This window comes from Polyodon spathula, chromosome 12 (genome assembly GCF_017654505.1).
Source record: "Polyodon spathula isolate WHYD16114869_AA chromosome 12, ASM1765450v1, whole genome shotgun sequence".
In the NCBI taxonomy this organism is placed as follows: Eukaryota; Metazoa; Chordata; class Actinopteri; order Acipenseriformes; family Polyodontidae; genus Polyodon; species Polyodon spathula.
This window is the reverse complement of record NC_054545.1, coordinates 37,732,194-37,749,528: the sequence shown is the minus strand read 5'-3', so window position 1 is coordinate 37,749,528 and position 17,335 is coordinate 37,732,194. Positions and strand designations below refer to the sequence as shown.

At 46.0% G+C, this 17,335-nt stretch overlaps 1 protein-coding gene and 1 pseudogene across 2 annotated transcripts; one reads left to right on the top strand and one right to left on the bottom strand.

The window, feature by feature from the left end:
* Nucleotides 1–1,666: 1,666 nt before the first annotated feature.
* Nucleotides 1,667–8,291, bottom strand: LOC121324888 (annotated as a pseudogene).
* A 32-nt stretch (nt 8,292–8,323) lies between these two features.
* On the top strand, nt 8,324–17,284 carry LOC121324097 (RELT-like protein 1). Of its 2 annotated transcripts, none has more exons than XM_041265564.1 (6): nt 8,324–8,447; nt 12,613–12,844; nt 13,094–13,156; nt 13,254–13,317; nt 14,270–14,449; nt 14,640–17,284. In XM_041265564.1, exons 2-6 carry the CDS (start codon nt 12,637–12,639, stop codon nt 15,331–15,333), a joined length of 1,209 nt encoding a protein of 402 aa, XP_041121498.1. In that variant the 5' UTR covers nt 8,324–8,447; nt 12,613–12,636; the 3' UTR covers nt 15,334–17,284. The 2 variants fall into 2 exon arrangements, with proteins under 2 accessions (XP_041121498.1, XP_041121497.1); XM_041265563.1 differs by having other exon boundaries at nt 13,082–13,156.
* The last annotated feature ends 51 nt before the right edge of the window (nt 17,285–17,335 follow it).

The following is a 17,335-nucleotide window of genomic DNA, read 5'->3' as shown; positions in this document are numbered from 1 at the left end:
CCGGGCGTTGATGACACACATGGTCCTGCTCCGGCAATTCACGCTGGCTCCCTGCTGTTCATCGGCTGGAACTACTTCTACACCAGGCGGTTACCGATATGTGACTCGGGGCCCCACTGCTCCGCAGTCAGACAGACGAGGAAGTCGGAGCCGGGGAGCGGGGTTGTTGGCTGAGGCAGTGGCTACTTTTCCATCAGCCGAGGCTGGAACTGATATACTAGCATATACGTCATTAAACTGTGGACCTTTTGACCCGAACTCGCTTTGGAATAGATACAACATGTCCGTATTCGTTCATGCAACAGGGGTTCTAACTGACCGTGTCAAAAAAGGTATCATGCGAAGGAACCCAAGACATGCAGAGATCTGAAAATAAATAACACCCATTCATTCCATCTGCGTTTGTTAACAGATCGTTTGATAGGGGAGTTTTTTTAAAGGTATGAATTACGCTTTCCTGCTTATTAAAAATTACCTTTATTTCACGATCTAAAAGGCATAGCATATGTGAATTAGTGAAGGGCGTATTACCGGAAAATAAAGGACTTTTACAACTGTTAACATTACACGGCCTGACCGTGAAATAATCAAATTAAGTCAATTATTGAACGGTGAAACTGGGATAGAAATAAGTGCTGAGTGCTGATTCCAGTGTGCAGGGTTTATGCAGTGTGTGTGAGTGCTGATTCCTGTGTGCAGGGTTCATGCAGTGTGTGTGAGTGCTGATTCCTGTGTGCAGGGTTCGTGCAGTGTGTGTGAGTGCTGATTCCTGTGTACAGGGTTCATGCAGTGTGAGTGAGAGAGTGCTGATTCCTGTGTGTAGGGTTCATGCATTGTGTGTGTGTGAGTGCTGATTCCAGTGTGCAGGGTTTATGCAGTGTGTGTGAGTGCTGATTCCTGTGTGCAGGGTTTATGCAGTGTGTGTGAGTGCTGATTCCAGTGTGCAGGGTTTATGCAGTGTGTGTGAGTGCTGATTCCTGTGTGCAGGGTTCATGCAGTGTGTGTGAGTGCTGATTCCTGTGTGCAGGGTTTATGCAGTGTGTGTGAGTGCTGATTCCTGTGTGCAGGGTTCCAGTGTGCAGGGTTCATGAAGTGTGTGTGAGTACTGATTCCTGTGTGCAGGGTTCATGCAGTGTGTGTGAGAGAGTGCTGATTCCTGTGTGTAGGGTTCATGCATTGTGTGTGTGTGAGTGCTGATTCCTGTGTGCAGGGTTCATGCAGTGTGTGTGAGTGCTGATTCCTGTGTGCAGGGTTCATGCAGTGTGTGTGAGAGAGTGCTGATTCCTGTGTGCAGGGTTTATGCAGTGTGTGTGAGTGCTGATTCCTGTGTGCAGGGTTCATGCAGTGTGTGTGAGTGCTGATTCCTGTGTGCAGGGTTCATGAAGTGTGTGTGAGTGCTGATTCCTGTGTGCAGGGTTCATGCAGTGTGCGTGATTGTGATTCCTGTGCACAGGGTTCATGCAGTGTGTGTGAGAGAGTGCTGATTCCTGTGTGCAGGGTTCATGCAATATGTGTGCTTGCTTGTTTGGCAGTTGGCGGCAGTGTGAACCTGCGCACCTACTGGACGCATTACCTGCAGCGCGCGCATGTCCTGGTCTACGTGGTGGACTCCGCTGATAGAGCGCCTCCCCTGGCCAAGGCAGAACTGCACCGTGGTGATGCTTTATTCTCTTCAAGCGTGATGACTTCTATAAAAAATATATTACTTAAAAAAAAGAGTTATTTAAAATAGCTTTAACAACATAACTGAGTTTGAGGAAATAAAGATATTGAATGTAATAAATCTAGAACACTATATAGTGTGCAGTGCAATAGAAACGGACATCCACTCAGACAGGTGCCCTCTAGTGGGTTCACAGGCCACTCTGACCTTGAGACTGATTCCTGTGTGTTTATATAATATATGGTGAAATCAGCATGCTTAAACAGTACAGCTCATTGTAATGTGACATTCCCATCTGATACAAAAAACAGTCACTCATTGAAAACAGTATTTGGTGCAAACTCTTTTTAATCGCAGTTGTGGATCCTGTTACTGATTATCCCTCCCCAAGATAGACGTGCAGCCCTCTGTGTCCCTGGGCGCTGTGAGGGACGAGAGGAAGTGCTTCCTGCTGGCTGTGCAGCTGGACTGGGACGGTGTGGAGCTTCCTCGTAGACTGAGGGAGCCACAGGAGCTGCTGCTGCAGCTGGTCTCCCTGCGCTGAGGTCAGGGGGCAGGGGGAGAATGAGTTTTCGGAGTTGTTCTCTGAATAGTTCGATACATAACTTGAAGCATCAAGTCACTGGCTGTTTTTAAACTGGACTTTCAACGCCCCGATTCGTGCATGTTGGAGTTAAGAAAATTACATTTTTAAATAATTTCACTTTTTTTCCCCTCAGATATTTATTTTAAACTTCAGAGCACAGCTTGTATGTGCAATGCTTTGTAGATCTAGCAGTGGGGGCTAGAGTGCCCCAGGGAGACTTGAGCTGAGCCCCTCCTAGCAAAGGAAACTGTTTCAGAACAGCCACACTTGCACGAAGCAGCCTGTGTTTAAGATGAAGAAACACATTCAAAATGTTAATTAAGGACTGCAAGTTTTTTTTGTTGTTTTGTTTTGCACATTTCAAAGTGAGTATGTAATTCGTTTTAGACACTGTGTTTAAACAGTTGTTTTAGACACTCGCAGGGACCCCATGGTGAATGTGTGAAATGTGTTTTTAATGTGTTATTCAAACTCGTGCCTATTGCTAGATCCCCATTAATATGCTATTCAGCTGCCCTAATATCTTCTTGCAACACAGTCTTTAAAGTACAATTCTGGGAAATCGATCGGCATTACATTATCATGTCTTTGTAAGACACATGGGCTACCTGATTAAACACAACTAGAAACTTCAACTGAGCAGAAATCTACCATCAGAAAAGATCTGCAAAATGTAAGATATTACTCTGAATTAACAGAGGGACTGGGACAGTGAACTGCATATCATTACTGAGAACTAGATACACACCAAATGACGTTCTACACAAAGAAAAAATCATCTATATTCCTCTCGTCGCACTCTCAAGTTATTTTACTTTTCAACTTTAATCACTGAATACATTGTATCGGTCTGTCTCAGTTATTCCACAGAACATCCCTTTTTCCCCAGTACCTGTCAGAAGTTTTCCGCGTTGGTAGCTAATTCATGTGTTGGTTGTTTTTGTCTGCTATGTATACTGTATACACTCCTTATTACTAACAAAGACTGAATGTCTAAAATCTTGTTTTTTATCTTGGTACATGTTGTCTTAACACTGTACTAACAATTTGGGGCTTCATAACAGTTGCAGCCAGGGCCGTTGCTGTACTTTGTAACGACCAACAAACGTGCCAAAGTCTTTCTGGTTGAATCCAAGCCACGGTCTGTTCAACAGCACACCAGGCAGAGTTCAACCTGTAACCAATTCCAGTCCAGGATATAGGCTGCGCTTTTGTTAACACTAATGCTCTGTATTTTTTATTTTTTTATTTGAGTATTTGTTTAAATTGTGTAGAGGGCATTTTTACGTGAATCACTGTATTTCAATCAGAATGCACTTTTCAAACTGTGTTATTTAATGATTTTAAGAACTCTATCCTACATTACCATGTTCCACTGCTTTGTTCAAATTGTTTTTATTGCCATTATTCTGTTTAAGTGTCAAAATATGAAACCGCTTCTACCTCAAACTTGGTGATGTACTACTTTAAAAAAAAAAGCATACATTGCTGTATGACTAACAGAAATTAAAATGAATTATTGAACGCAGTGTGTGTTTATTACTGGGTGTTGAAGCTATGTAACCTTGCAGGATCAATACTGACAGGAAGCACCATCTAGAATGGACAAGGCTTGTTTAATCAAAGGAGTCCTGTGCTGCTGTGGTCTGTTAGCAGAAACAGCACATTTATTTGGGGGGTTGGTGGAGCTTTTGCTTCTTGGTTGAGTTCCACGGTGAGTATCCAAAGGGAACCCCTCTAAGATGACCTTCTGAACACAGCAGAGAAGCACTTTGTGCAACACTGCAGGGAGAATAGCCACAGCCCCGGGCAGTGGAGACCAGGCCAGCGCCACAGCCCCGGGCAGTGGAGACCAGGCCAGCGCCACAGCCCCGGGCAGTGGAGACCAGGACAGGTCCATTTTCTTTTGTTTCAGGGACTGCATGAATGCCTCGTACTCCTGGGGGTGGTAGCGTCTGTACAGCTCCACTTTCCTCTGGGTCTGTCTTGGTAGTAATTCTTCTCATTCTTTGCCATTTCCTTCAAATCACAGAGAGAGAGAGAGAGAGGATGCATTAGCACATCAGGGTGCAATAAAACTGATTGAAGACACTGAGAAAAACTTCTTGTCAAAATGTTTGTCATTGAGGTTTCTTTGGTAGTTCTACAATAAAAAAAAAATATCATAACACATTAAAAAAAACTACAGCTACAGCACTGTGCAGTTTACTTACTAGGGGCATAACAATTCACTGTGTATCGATGAATCGTGATACTTTCTTTACATGATATTCGTACCATAACAGAGGTAACATTTGTATTGTGATCCAAGACTGCAAGCAAAGTATAGCTCATTGTAATTCTCCAAATGTTTCGTGAATGAAGAATAAGTGTGTTTTATAGTTGGTATGAATACAGCTCCTGATCTCATTTATTTTTTGTCTCTTAAAAACAGTCCAGCACTAAATGACCATTTGAAATGAGTGTGCTAACAGGATGATCACCCTCATACCTTGTACACTCAATCATGTCTCTGGATTTCGATTTTGGCTTCTTCTTTGGGAGACTGGCCTCCATGACAAGGGCTGTGGAACAGAAAGAACCATTAGGAAAGGGCATGAACGCTTCATAAGAGGCTGTGTGTATTGAAGAGCAGTACTAAACATTGCAGACACCGTGAACAACACACTATAGACTTCACACACCATGCACAACACACTATAGACTTCACACACCGAGCACAACACACTATAGACTTCACACACCGAGCACAACACACTATAGACTTCACACACCGAGCACAACACACTATAGACTTCACACACCGAGCACAACACACTATAGACTTCACACACCATGCACAACACACTATAGACTTCACACACCGAGCACAACACACTATAGACTTCACACACTGAGCACAACACACTATAGACTTCACACACTGAGCACAACACACTATAGACTTCACACACCGAGCACAACACACTATAGACTTCACACACCGAGCACAACACACTATAGACTTCACACACCATGCACAACACACTATAGACTTCACACACCGAGCACAACACACTATAGACTTCACACACCATGCACAACACACTATAGACTTCACACACCAAGCACAACACACTATAGACTTCACACACGGAGCACAACACACTATAGACTTCAAACACCAAGCACAACACACTATAGACTTCACACACCGAGCACAACACACTATAGACTTCACACACCGAGCACAACACACTATAGACTTCACACACCGAGCACAACACACTATAGACTTCACACACCGAGCACAACACACTATAGACTTCACACACCGAGCACAACACACTATAGACTTCACACACCGAGCACAACACACTATAGACTTCACACACCATGCACAACACACTATAGACTTCACACACCGAGCACAACACACTATAGACTTCACACACCGAGCACAACACACTATAGACTTCACACACCGAGCACAACACACTATAGACTTCACACACCATGCACAACACACTATAGACTTCACACACCGAGCACAACACACTATAGACTTCACACACCGAGCACAACACACTATAGACTTCACACACTGAGCACAACACACTATAGACTTCACACACTGAGCACAACACACTATAGACTTCACACACTGAGCACAACACACTATAGACTTCACACACTGAGCACAACACACTATAGACTTCAAACACCGAGCACAACACACTATAGACTTCACACACCATGCACAACACACTATAGACTTCACACACCGAGCACAACACACTATAGACTTCACACACCGAGCACAACACACTATAGACTTCACACACCGAGCACAACACACTATAGACTTCACACACCGAGCACAACACACTATAGACTTCACACACCGAGCACAACACACTATAGACTTCACACACCGAGCACAACACACTATAGACTTCACACACCGAGCACAACACACTATAGACTTCACACACCGAGCACAACACACTATAGACTTCACACACCGAGCACAACACACTATAGACTTCACACACCGAGCACAACACACTATAGACTTCACACACCATGCACAACACACTATAGACTTCACACACCATGCACAACACACTATAGACTTCACACACCGAGCACAACACACTATAGATTTCACAAACTGAGCACAACACACTATAGGCTTCACACACCATGCACAACGCACTGTAGACTTAAAATACACTTGGTTTAATAATGCAATTCCTTGTTCTTACCATTCACAACATAAGGTTTCTTCACTAGTGCTCCTCCATCGCCTCCGCGGTATTGATCTCCATTGCTGCCGCCTGCAAACAAAAGACACAATGGATCACAGCCACAGCATAACCCGTGCTTCCTGTAGCTCCACAATACATAGTCTAAATGAGGCATTACTGTACTGGGGTGGAGACCAGACTCCTATTGCATAGCAGATTTACCCATTCTAGGATTCAATACGAGGTTGATTAGCAACAGTGTGTAGGTAACAACTTCAGGTGTGTCTTATTAAACTCATAGTAAAAGCAGGAGTGGATCAAACGCAATAATATGTTTACACTACTCTATAATGAAGAGTCGGATTGAGCAGATATAAGTGGACGAAATGCGTGTGAAATAAGGACTACTGTACTGACATCGGCCGGAAGAGCCAGTTTGTAATCCAACACGTTGCGGTGGGCATTGGTTCGGTTGCCCAAAGTACTGTGTACGGAGACCTCGTTAGAGGAGCTGTAGCTGGACTCCGTAGAAGAGTAACGTGGAGCGCCTTATTCGGGTCAAACGCCAGGCCCATTTCTGCCAGGTTCTGAGCAACCGACTTCTTCTCATTCCAGGCATTCCTGATCTGGGCACTGAACAGAGAAAACGACAAGCAGTGAAACATGGTCAACTCATTGATAAACATTTACAGGCACCAGTATAAAAAAGAAAAAAAACTGTCGTCCTTATAAAATCAATTCAAGGAGCTTTCCTCGGTATCTGCGTTAGCCACCGCATCGCTGTCTGCCTCGTCAGTCTGAACAGCTTCCTCGACCCCTTGGTGTATTACTTTCATTCTAATGGCATTAGGAGGAACCTGGCGCTCTGTTGCAAACAAGCAGTTAATGAAGCTACAGAAAGCTCTCTGCAAAACGTGTTCCTTGCTGTGGCTGACAGGTTTTCCAGGAGGCTAGCGGTGAAAACTGTCTATGTCTATGCAGTTGCCTTTTTTTTTTTTTAAATGATTAGTAAAAAAAGAAAAACTATTCGATTAAATATTATCTTCTAAAACAAACAATATTTACATTTGTCTTTTTGTTTTTACAGGAATGTCTTTTTTTATGTAGCCTGTTAAAATATTTTTAATAAAGTTTTATAGCTCTGGTTTGTGATATAGTGTGGTAAAGGTGTTATATATTTGCTTGACACCGGAATAGACAGAAACCAACACTAGAGCTGTGAGTGAACCTTCCACTGCTTCATTGAGAATCAGGCGGCTGTGTCCACCTTTTTCAGATGATACCGAGGTACGATATAAAAACAGGTTTAGATGCAGGACTATTTGACCACAACTAGGAACTGAAAATGTGCAGCTTTGATGAAGAATGCAGTTCTGTTACATTTGGGTTCACTCTTTTTTAAATATCTTTAATAATTCTTGTTAATAAGGGACAGTAATTGTGTCGATTGATTGCTTTCTAGCTCATCCCTGTTTCCTGCAGATATCAGATTCATTCCAGCTTTAATACAGCCTATGCTCCATTGAAACGTGTACCTCCTTCATAGAGTGAACGTGTCTCTTTCACTTCTCATAAGGACGTCTTGTTGACTCAGACAAAAATCAGACCAGGTAAATATATATCTTATATATATTATATCTATATATATATATATATATTATATATATATATATATATAACTATATATATAATTTGCATAGCGAAATCACACTACGACAAATGTCATATAGTAGAGGACTAACCTGTACTTTCCGCAGATGTATATCCCAGTGGCCGTTTCGGGGGGAGGGGCAAAAGTGAAATTTCCCTCCATAATACCCCTCTCTCTCCCTCCCTCCCCTCTCTTTCCTTTATACAGTCCTTGCTATCAGTGTTTACCAGCATTTCCGAAGACGTCGCGCAGTAGCCGCAGCCGCTCAATGATCCCGAGTCGAGGGCGAGGCGGACACTGCTAAAACCCCACTGAAGAGTAAGTCCTCTCTCTATCTGATCTTTAACCGAGAAGCGTTTGAGTGGGGGGCTCGGCGCAGGGAGACAATCATTGGAATGTGCTTTATGGCGAGTGGAGTGGGCGGTATTATAATTTCTTGTCTGGTGTATTGGGAAGAAGAACAGGGCAGATAGATACATTGTGTGTGATGGTGCTGCCGAGCATGTATCTGAAAACACGTACAGCTAGAGATAATCTGCGAATTTATAACGGAATGCGCTTATTTTCAAAGACGTACTGCAAACATATACATAACTGACAGAAAAGAAAAACCGGCTGTTGATTTCGCTGGAAAATTTGCTTTACTAAGGAGGACGGTCTGATATTACATTCACACTGATATATTTATATATCTGTTTCAAATAGAAATACAATGCATGTTCACATTTAAATGGTTTTATAGATTTCTGGGGGGGGGGGGGGGGGGGGGTATTTATTTATTTATTTAGTGCGTATCTTCCAAACACCTTATCGTGGAAGCTGCGCGTAATACTAGTGTGACACGGTGTCCGCAACGAGAACCCGAAGGACAGGTGTGTCACGACGCTGCTGGTAACAGATCGTTATGGATGGGAGGCTGGAAAGATGGAGGGTGTATGCAGTGGGGAAGACAGCATGGACTCACGCTGGGGCAGGGAGGGGGGTCTTCGTCTTTCCTTTCCCAGGTGTGTTTTATCTCAGCGACTCCAAGTTATCGACGAGAAGCGCCATGGTGATTGTTAACGTGAAACGTTATTAATGTTAATAATTGTCAACTAAAGCAGTACCCATCATTGTCGAACAACGCTGGAAGACGGCACGAGGGGAATGTGATATGGTGATAAGCACATTCACATAGAGACAGGACGCAGGGGTGAGATAGAGGAGAGGATTAGAGGTGACGGGACTGTATTACACAAGTCACTTTGTGCTTTACACTAATTGAATGTATCAGTGCGTCTTTACATCCCGGTTTGTGCGCCCTTATTTATCAGCAACATACTTTAATGATTACCTCATTTGTTTACATCGCCTCATGTTTTTTATTTTTTTACATTTTTTTTTTTTTTTTTTTTGTTATTTTGTTCAGGTGAATAAAACGTAATAAATAAAATTCCCCACCCCACTGCCTATTCCCAGATCGCTCTTGCAACTGCTTGCATGAGTGGGAGGTTATAGCTCTGGAAACGAAGACTGCATTTTAATCTCCAATGGCAATTTTGTTAAATCTTTAACCTTTTCTAAGGGTTATGGTATTATACCGTAAGTCAGCAAACACGGTATTAAATAATAAATATATTAAATATGTTGCTATATGTGACACATATACTATTTAACTATACTACAGCTACTGCAGTAATAATAATAAATAATAATAATAATAATAATATAATAATAATAATAAATAATAATAATAATATAACTAATAATAATAATAATAATAATAATCAATAATAATAATAATAATAATAATGTGAAGAAGAGACAGACTGCCAGGGAAACCAGTAAACTAAAATGACAAGCATATGAAATGTACAGTTTAGTGTGCTGTACATATTGATCTCTTACACACTGCAGTCCTGCTTTTAGATCTCACAATAGAGGACAGACCTTGCCATGACCACCTGAGGGTGTTTCCTGCACGGCTGCACAGAGCTGGGCTGTGTGGTTCTGATAGGGAGAGCCTACACAAGGGTGAAGAGTCTGTGTCACTTACAGGGACCCTGTGTTTTTGCACAGCTGCACAGAGCTGATAGGGAGAGCCTACACAAGGGTGAATAGTGCTTTACCAGACCTCTCTGTGCTTTACAGTGTTTATCAATGCTTTACCAGACCTCTCTGTGCTTTACAATACCTCCCAATGCTTTACACCCCCCCCCGAATAATTTGAGAGGAGCTGCACAGCAGAGTGGGTTTGAATACATTGCATGCTTTAGATGTTTCTATGAGTGAGTGCACTGGACTGGACATTGCTACTCCCATTCAGGCCAAATCCCTTGTTATTACCAGGCAGCACCCAGCCACAGCACTGCAGTGAGGGGACGAACCACAGCACTACTGTGTCTGAGGGGATGATCCACAGCACTGCAGTGAGGGGATGAACCACAGCACTGCAGTGAGGGGATGAACCACAGCACTACTGTGTCTGAGGGGATGATCCACAGCACTGCTGTGTCTGAGGGGATGAACCACAGCACTGCAGTGAGGGGATGAACCACAGCACTACTGTGTCTGAGGGGATGATCCACAGCACTGCTGTGTCTGAGGGGATGATCCACAGCACTGCAGTGAGGGAATGATCCCCAACAGTGCTGTGAGGGGATGATCCACAGCACTGCTGTGTCTGAGGGGATGATCCACAGCACTGCTGTGAGGGGATGATCCACAGCACTGCTGTGAGGGGATGATCCACAGCACTGCTGTGTCTGAGGGGATGATCCACAGCACTGCTGTGAGGGGATGAACCACAGCACTGCTGTGAGGGGATGAACCACAGCACTACTGTGTCTGAGGGGATGATCCACAGCACTGCTGTGTCTGAGGGGATGAACCACAGCACTGCAGTGAGGGGATGAACCACAGCACTACTGTGTCTGAGGGGAAAATCCACAGCACTGCTGTGTCTGAGGGGATGATCCACAGCACTGCAGTGAGGGAATGATCCCCAACAGTGCTGTGAGGGGATGATCCACAGCACTGCTGTGTCTGAGGGGATGATCCACAGCACTGCTGTGAGGGGATGATCCACAGCACTGCTGTGAGGGGATGATCCCCAGCACTGCTGTGTCTGAGGGGATGATCCCCAGCACTGCTGTGAGGGGATGATCCCCAGCACTGCTGTGAGGGGATGATCCACAGCACTGCTGTGAGGGGATGATCCACAGCGCTGCTGTTTCTGAGGGGATGATCCACAGCACTGCTGTTTCTGAGGGGATGATCCACAGTACTGCTGTGAGGGGATGATCCACAGCGCTACTGTTTCTGAGGGGATGATCCACAGCACTGCTGTGAGGAGAGGATCCACAGCGCTGTTGTGTCTGAGGGGATGATCCACAGCATGTGTGAAAGCTTTAGTAAAGCCCTGGTTATTGTTATTTCTGTATACCTTTCTATAATAATATATTTTGATCTGTTTTGTATGTGTATTTATTGACTCGTAATACCTCTCATTGAGAGTGTGCTTCCTCCTGCACTTCTTTGCATGATGGACCCAGCTAAGAGTGAGTGAACACTCTCCACTTGACTGGAGGTAGCAGCAGAACACTTCTACACATACAATGCATGCAGTGTGAGCCTTGGAGTGGTGGAGTGATGGGATCGGCTGGAGGGCAGTGGCAGATTCACTCTGTTTGTTTACATGATAATATTCTCACAGGGTTTCCAAGGAGGCGGTCTGGGGAAACATCCTGTGAACTTCACTAGGGAGCTGCTGTCAGCACAGCAACGACTTCCAGATGATCTCTAAAGCTGAAGGGGGAACACGGAGACACTCTTACTGGAACAGTGGCTTGAAACCTGGGTCTAGGAGACCACTGGGAGGCCTAGTTTGAGGCAACTTTGCTGTATTAAACCCTAAGTCTCCCCTGGTTGGCCAGGTAGTGGCCTGAAACCTAGTCTCTTGAAACCAAGTTCCAAGTGTCCTCGTGTTCCCTCAGCTTCAGAACGTTGGCGGGATTGTGGGTTCTCTGCTGATTCAGTGCAGTTATCAGAACAGTTCCCCGACAGTGTTACTGGAGAGGTGGTAGATGGAGCAGCAGGGTCAGCTCTTCCCTATTCCCTGCTCCCTGCCCCAGTTCTTCCCTATTCCCTATATTGATGCTCCATGCCCCAGCTCTTCCCTATTCCCTGTATTGATGCTCCCTGCCCCAGCTCTTCCCTATTCCCTGTATTGATGCTCCCTGCTCCCTGCCCCAGCTCTTCCCTATTCCCTGTGTTGATGCTCTGCTCCATGCCCCAGCTCTTCCCTATATTGATGCTCCCTGCCCCAGCTCTTCCCTATTCCCTGTATTGATGCTCCCTGCTCTAGCTCTTCCCTGTATTGATGCTCCCTGCCCCAGCTCTTCCCTAGTCCCTGTATTGATGCTCCCTGCTCTAGCTCTTCCCTGTATTAATGCTCCCTGCCCCTGCTCTTCCCTAGTCCCTGTATTGATGTTCTCTGTTCCAGGGCTGCAGGTCTCTGGAGAGAGGGATGGCGGACGAGGAGAGCACTCCACAGGGGGAGGCCCCGGACCACACCCCCTCCTACATGATCTTCCTCCTGGTCCTGTTCTTCTTCCTCACCGGCTTGCTGGGCTTCCTCATCTGCCATGTCCTGAAGAAGAAGGGGTACCGCTGCCGGACAGGGGAGCCTGAGGAGGAGGAGAGCGAGGGCAAGCTGACCCGAGAGGACACTGGGGGTGGGTACAGGACATTCAAACAAGAAAGAACAATTCGAAATACTACAATGAGCAGTGATGTATCACTGTACTATATCATGAAAAGAGAGAATTCTGATTCACTGATACAAGTAATGCTATAGAGCTCTTCATGTCCTGATTCACTGATACACAGTAATGCTATAGGGCTCTTCCTGTGTCCTGATTCACTGATACACAGTAATGCTATAGGGCTGTCTTCCTATGTCCTGATTCCAGATTGTGTTCCAGATGATCAGGCAGAGGACCAGGACACAGTGGAGCAGATAGTGAAGTGCATCATTGAGAATGAAGGTAGGAGACCAGCCTTCATCACACCATTCCAGCCTCATGGAACTGCAAAGCAGGGTGTTGAAATGCAGCATTAGTCCTGTTGCGTTTCTCTCTCCAGCGAATGCAGAAGCCCTGAAGGAGATGCTGGTGAACCAGGAGCCAGTGGAGCGGACGGACCCGCGGTGAGGACTGTAACTTTACTTATGTGTGTCTGTCCATCTGTCTTTCAACATATCAGTGTGTTCAACAGGGAGGGGAGGAGCTGCAGACAAGTGTGTTCAGCAGGGAGGGGAGGAGCTGCAGACAAGTGTGTTCAGCAGGGAGGGGAGGGGAGGGGTGGGGCTGCAGACCAGTGTGTTCAGCAGAGAGGGGAGGGGAGGGGAGGGGCTGCAGTGATCCTTAACCATGGCTGCTGATCCCCGGATTAGAGCCCCAGCCTGACCTCAAGCTGCAGACAGGTATCGGTGTGCTGTCATTCATTAAAGTGACTGATTGAAATCTTCAGTCAAGTTCATAGCTGCCCGGGTGTGCTGGAGCAAAGCTGTTTATCAATAGATCAATTTGATTGTAAGGCTGCTGCATTAGGTTGTGTTGAAGTGTCCTCAGAAACACAGACGATGTAACCGTGGAGCACGCTTCCTGTGCATCCGTGAGCAAGCTGCTGGAGCATGACAACATTCTGGCAAGCTTCCAGGAGGATTAAGGGATTATCTACAAATTACCAAATTTAAGAAAACAATAAATTAATTCAAACTTTACAAAGAATTTTTCCTGTGACTTCATTTAGCACCCTCTGTCTCCTGCATTCCCAGAGCTAGACCTGCAGCGAGCCCTCCTCCCTTCCTCCAGTCTCTCCAGCTCTTCTCTCACCGGCTCTGTCACAGAGACAGGGAATCACCCTGGGGGAAGCAACTGGGATTAGGATTCAGTGTTGCCATGGCAGGGATTCAGTAGATTTTCCCATGCCACTTTGCTCTCTACTCACTCCATGAAGATGAGATGAAGAGAGGAGGGCATTGTCTGCGCAGGCACAGATACAGAATGCACTTCCTGCACCGTGAACCGTGTGACCAACTCTAAACCTCTGTCTCTGTCTGTCTCTATGTCTCTCTCTCTCTCTCTCTCTCCTCCCAGGTTTCCTCGACAGGACAGCGCTGGCAGCTTGCCACCCCATCACCACACGGTGCACTCCGGCAGTGACCGTACGGCCTGCCACCACTGCAACCAGAGCCGGGCCAAGAGAGCACGGGGGCGAGCGAGGGCTCCCCGGGGCAAGACACGCCCGAGAGAGACCACCGTCTTCTCAGTGGGGAGGTAACAGCACTGGGGGTTACTGCTAAGACAGAAATGACATCATAATAAACTAGCTATACTGTGTATCTCATTTAACTATATATGAGAGATTATAGTCTGTACTGTACATATTATAAACTAGGTTAATAAGATCTGGTGTCCAGTGTTGCTAACAGCAGAGTCTCTTCCCCATCCCCGCCCCGCCCCGCAGGTTCAGGGTGACCCACGTTGGGAAAAAGTCTGGCAATCTGGAGAAAACCGGCCAATCAGAACAAGCCGAGGGTGACACCCTGCAGAAGGACGACAAAGTCGGCCAATCAGAGACAGAGTTGCATGAGAAATGCAGCCTTCGAGAAATGTTCAAAGACACGCCCACTGATGACACAAATGGTGCGTTCCAGAGAGGGACTGAGCCAATGGGCGCAGAAGTCAGCATGGAGACAGGGGGAGGCAATGATGGGAAATCCCATGTGGAGGGGCTAAAGAATGGCACAGTCCAAGCAGAGAGCACAGACAAAGGCACATCACAAACAGACAGCATCCATAATGGCACAGCTCAAAAAGAAGACCCCAATAATGGCACAGCCCCAACCAAGGACACTAATAATGGCACTGCCCAAACAGAGCACATTGGTGGTGATGGTGCAGCACAAAGCAAGAGCCTTCATCATGGTACAGTTGTGATTGGTGGACCAGCCGGCAGGGAGTTCCGTTACAGCAGAGTCCAAACAGAGGACGAGGAGGTGGCACAGACAGAGGATTCGAAAGATGACATGGTTCAGATGGAGGACATTAAAGACTGTAAGGTGAGCCAGGAGGAAGGGGGGGAGGAGCCCCAGCGAGGCCAGTGTGTGGAGAGCAACAACCGCAAGAGGGGCGCCGCCCACGCCCCCCACAAGTGGTGAGGGCCCAGGTGTTCAGACTGCATGCAGCCTCCTCTCCCTCCCTCTCCGTCACTGAGGAAGGCAGCTCCAACACCAGCATCCCCACTTCACGGGAATGCACCATTCGGAATCTGCAGTTCATCTGCAGACTTTTCTCAAATGCAGATATGTCATCATGTAGATCGAAGTGACCGTTTCAGACAATCCTGTAGGTGCTGCCATGACTCTGAATCGGCGAGGTACCCCGAAAATAAACCCAAAACAAAACGAAACAAACATCCAGTCAGAGGCTGCTGTGATCCCAGCTTTTCTACCACACTGCAACGCTGGTCTGAGTTCATTACCCCTGTGCCTCTCCTCTGTGATAAACAGACAGCCAGGACATTCCAAAGCCCCCCTCTTAGAAGACCCTGTGAATCAGCTAGCTGTTAGCACTGAGCCGGCCGTGCTATCTGTCTGGAGTGCATCCCCTCTGCTATACCAGAGGTTCCCATTCCTTCAGCTGGCCTGGCACTGAGTTCATCACAGTGCCAGTGTGTCTGCTCTACCTGCCATGTGGCTTAAATTCTCTCTGGTCCCTTTGCTTTCAACAATAACAAAATGCAGCAGCTGTGAACCACGCTGTCTGGATTTCAAGGTTTAAGCCAACTTTGGTCCTGCTGAACAATGAAAGCTGAAAGCCACGTAGTCTGTTCTGTATCTGTCACTGCAGATAACAAACAAACAGCCCTGCACACCTGCCCTGGATTTACTTTGTTAGTGAAAGAACATCGCCACCTGCTGTGTGTGTTCACTATTCCATGGGCTGCACCAACCCTGCAGAGCTGAACTGCACGGACAGTCCTCTGTGGGTTTCAGCTCAGGAGCTCTGTCGGTCTGGGAGATTTTTGTTTTCTTACCATGGGTCTGGTCCTTCGCCTGTGCCACAGCAGACAGTTACCAGTAAGGGAAAGGATCAAACAACACCAGCTGTACAGACCCTCCGCTCCTGGTCTGAGCAAGTGGAAGGTTCAGTCCTGGGTTGAAGTTCATGTAACAGTCTTAGGGTCCTGGCATCAGTCAATAGGCCAGGTGCTGGACACCAGGCAAGCCTGTGTTGAAGCTGGTGGAAATTCTTACACACTAGCATTCTACTCACTCAAGGTGTTTTTCAATGTGCTGCAGCATCACACATTCTCAGAGGGGTAGAACACTGGTCCTCCTGCAGTTGGTTCCTTTTTCACCCAGATGGCATTGCTGTGCGCATGTGCATTGGGTTACCTGGGAGTAGACAGGGGGACCCCTGCAACAAGGCAGTTTTATAAATCATTAACGGCTGGTTTCACAGCCCCAGATTAGCACTAAACGAACTGCTATACCTAAAGAACAATCAAGATTCTCAAGATTAGTGGTAATCAGGGTCTATGGAAGCAGGAGTAAATCACTCAGGCGGGTCAGTTAATCCAGAAACGACAGCTCACTCTCGGACCAGAGCTGCCCGTCCTCTATCTGCCCTTAATAATGGCTTATAGGGTTCTAGAAAGAGAACAAAGAGTCGAGCATGACGGAGAGAGATATAGGAGGCTTTGAAGGAACGGCTTTTTAACTTCCACTCATCCTCAGCTCTGACTGTATGGTCAAGTCAAGCCGGTCCCATTCTGTTCCCTCAGCACTGGCTGTATGGTCAAGTCAAGCCGGTCCCATTGTGTGTGTAGTGGGCAGCAGAGCAGTCTGTCTATTGTGGCCTTACAATGAATAAGGATGTTCTTCTTGCATGTATTTATATTGATCTGAAACTATGGAAGCATAGGACTAAGATATTGGTTGAAAAATGAACTCTAATGATAATAACAATGGGTTGGATATACAAATCCTAGAAACCAAAACTGTGCACCCGAGAACATGGGAATTCCACCTGAGAAGATGCTGGACTGTTCCATTTTAAATTATACCAGATTTTAAAAGACAAGTTAAAAAGATAAAGCTATGCATTTTAACAGAACTTCACTCTGTTTTGGGTCTTGTGTTTGTATTAAAATAATGG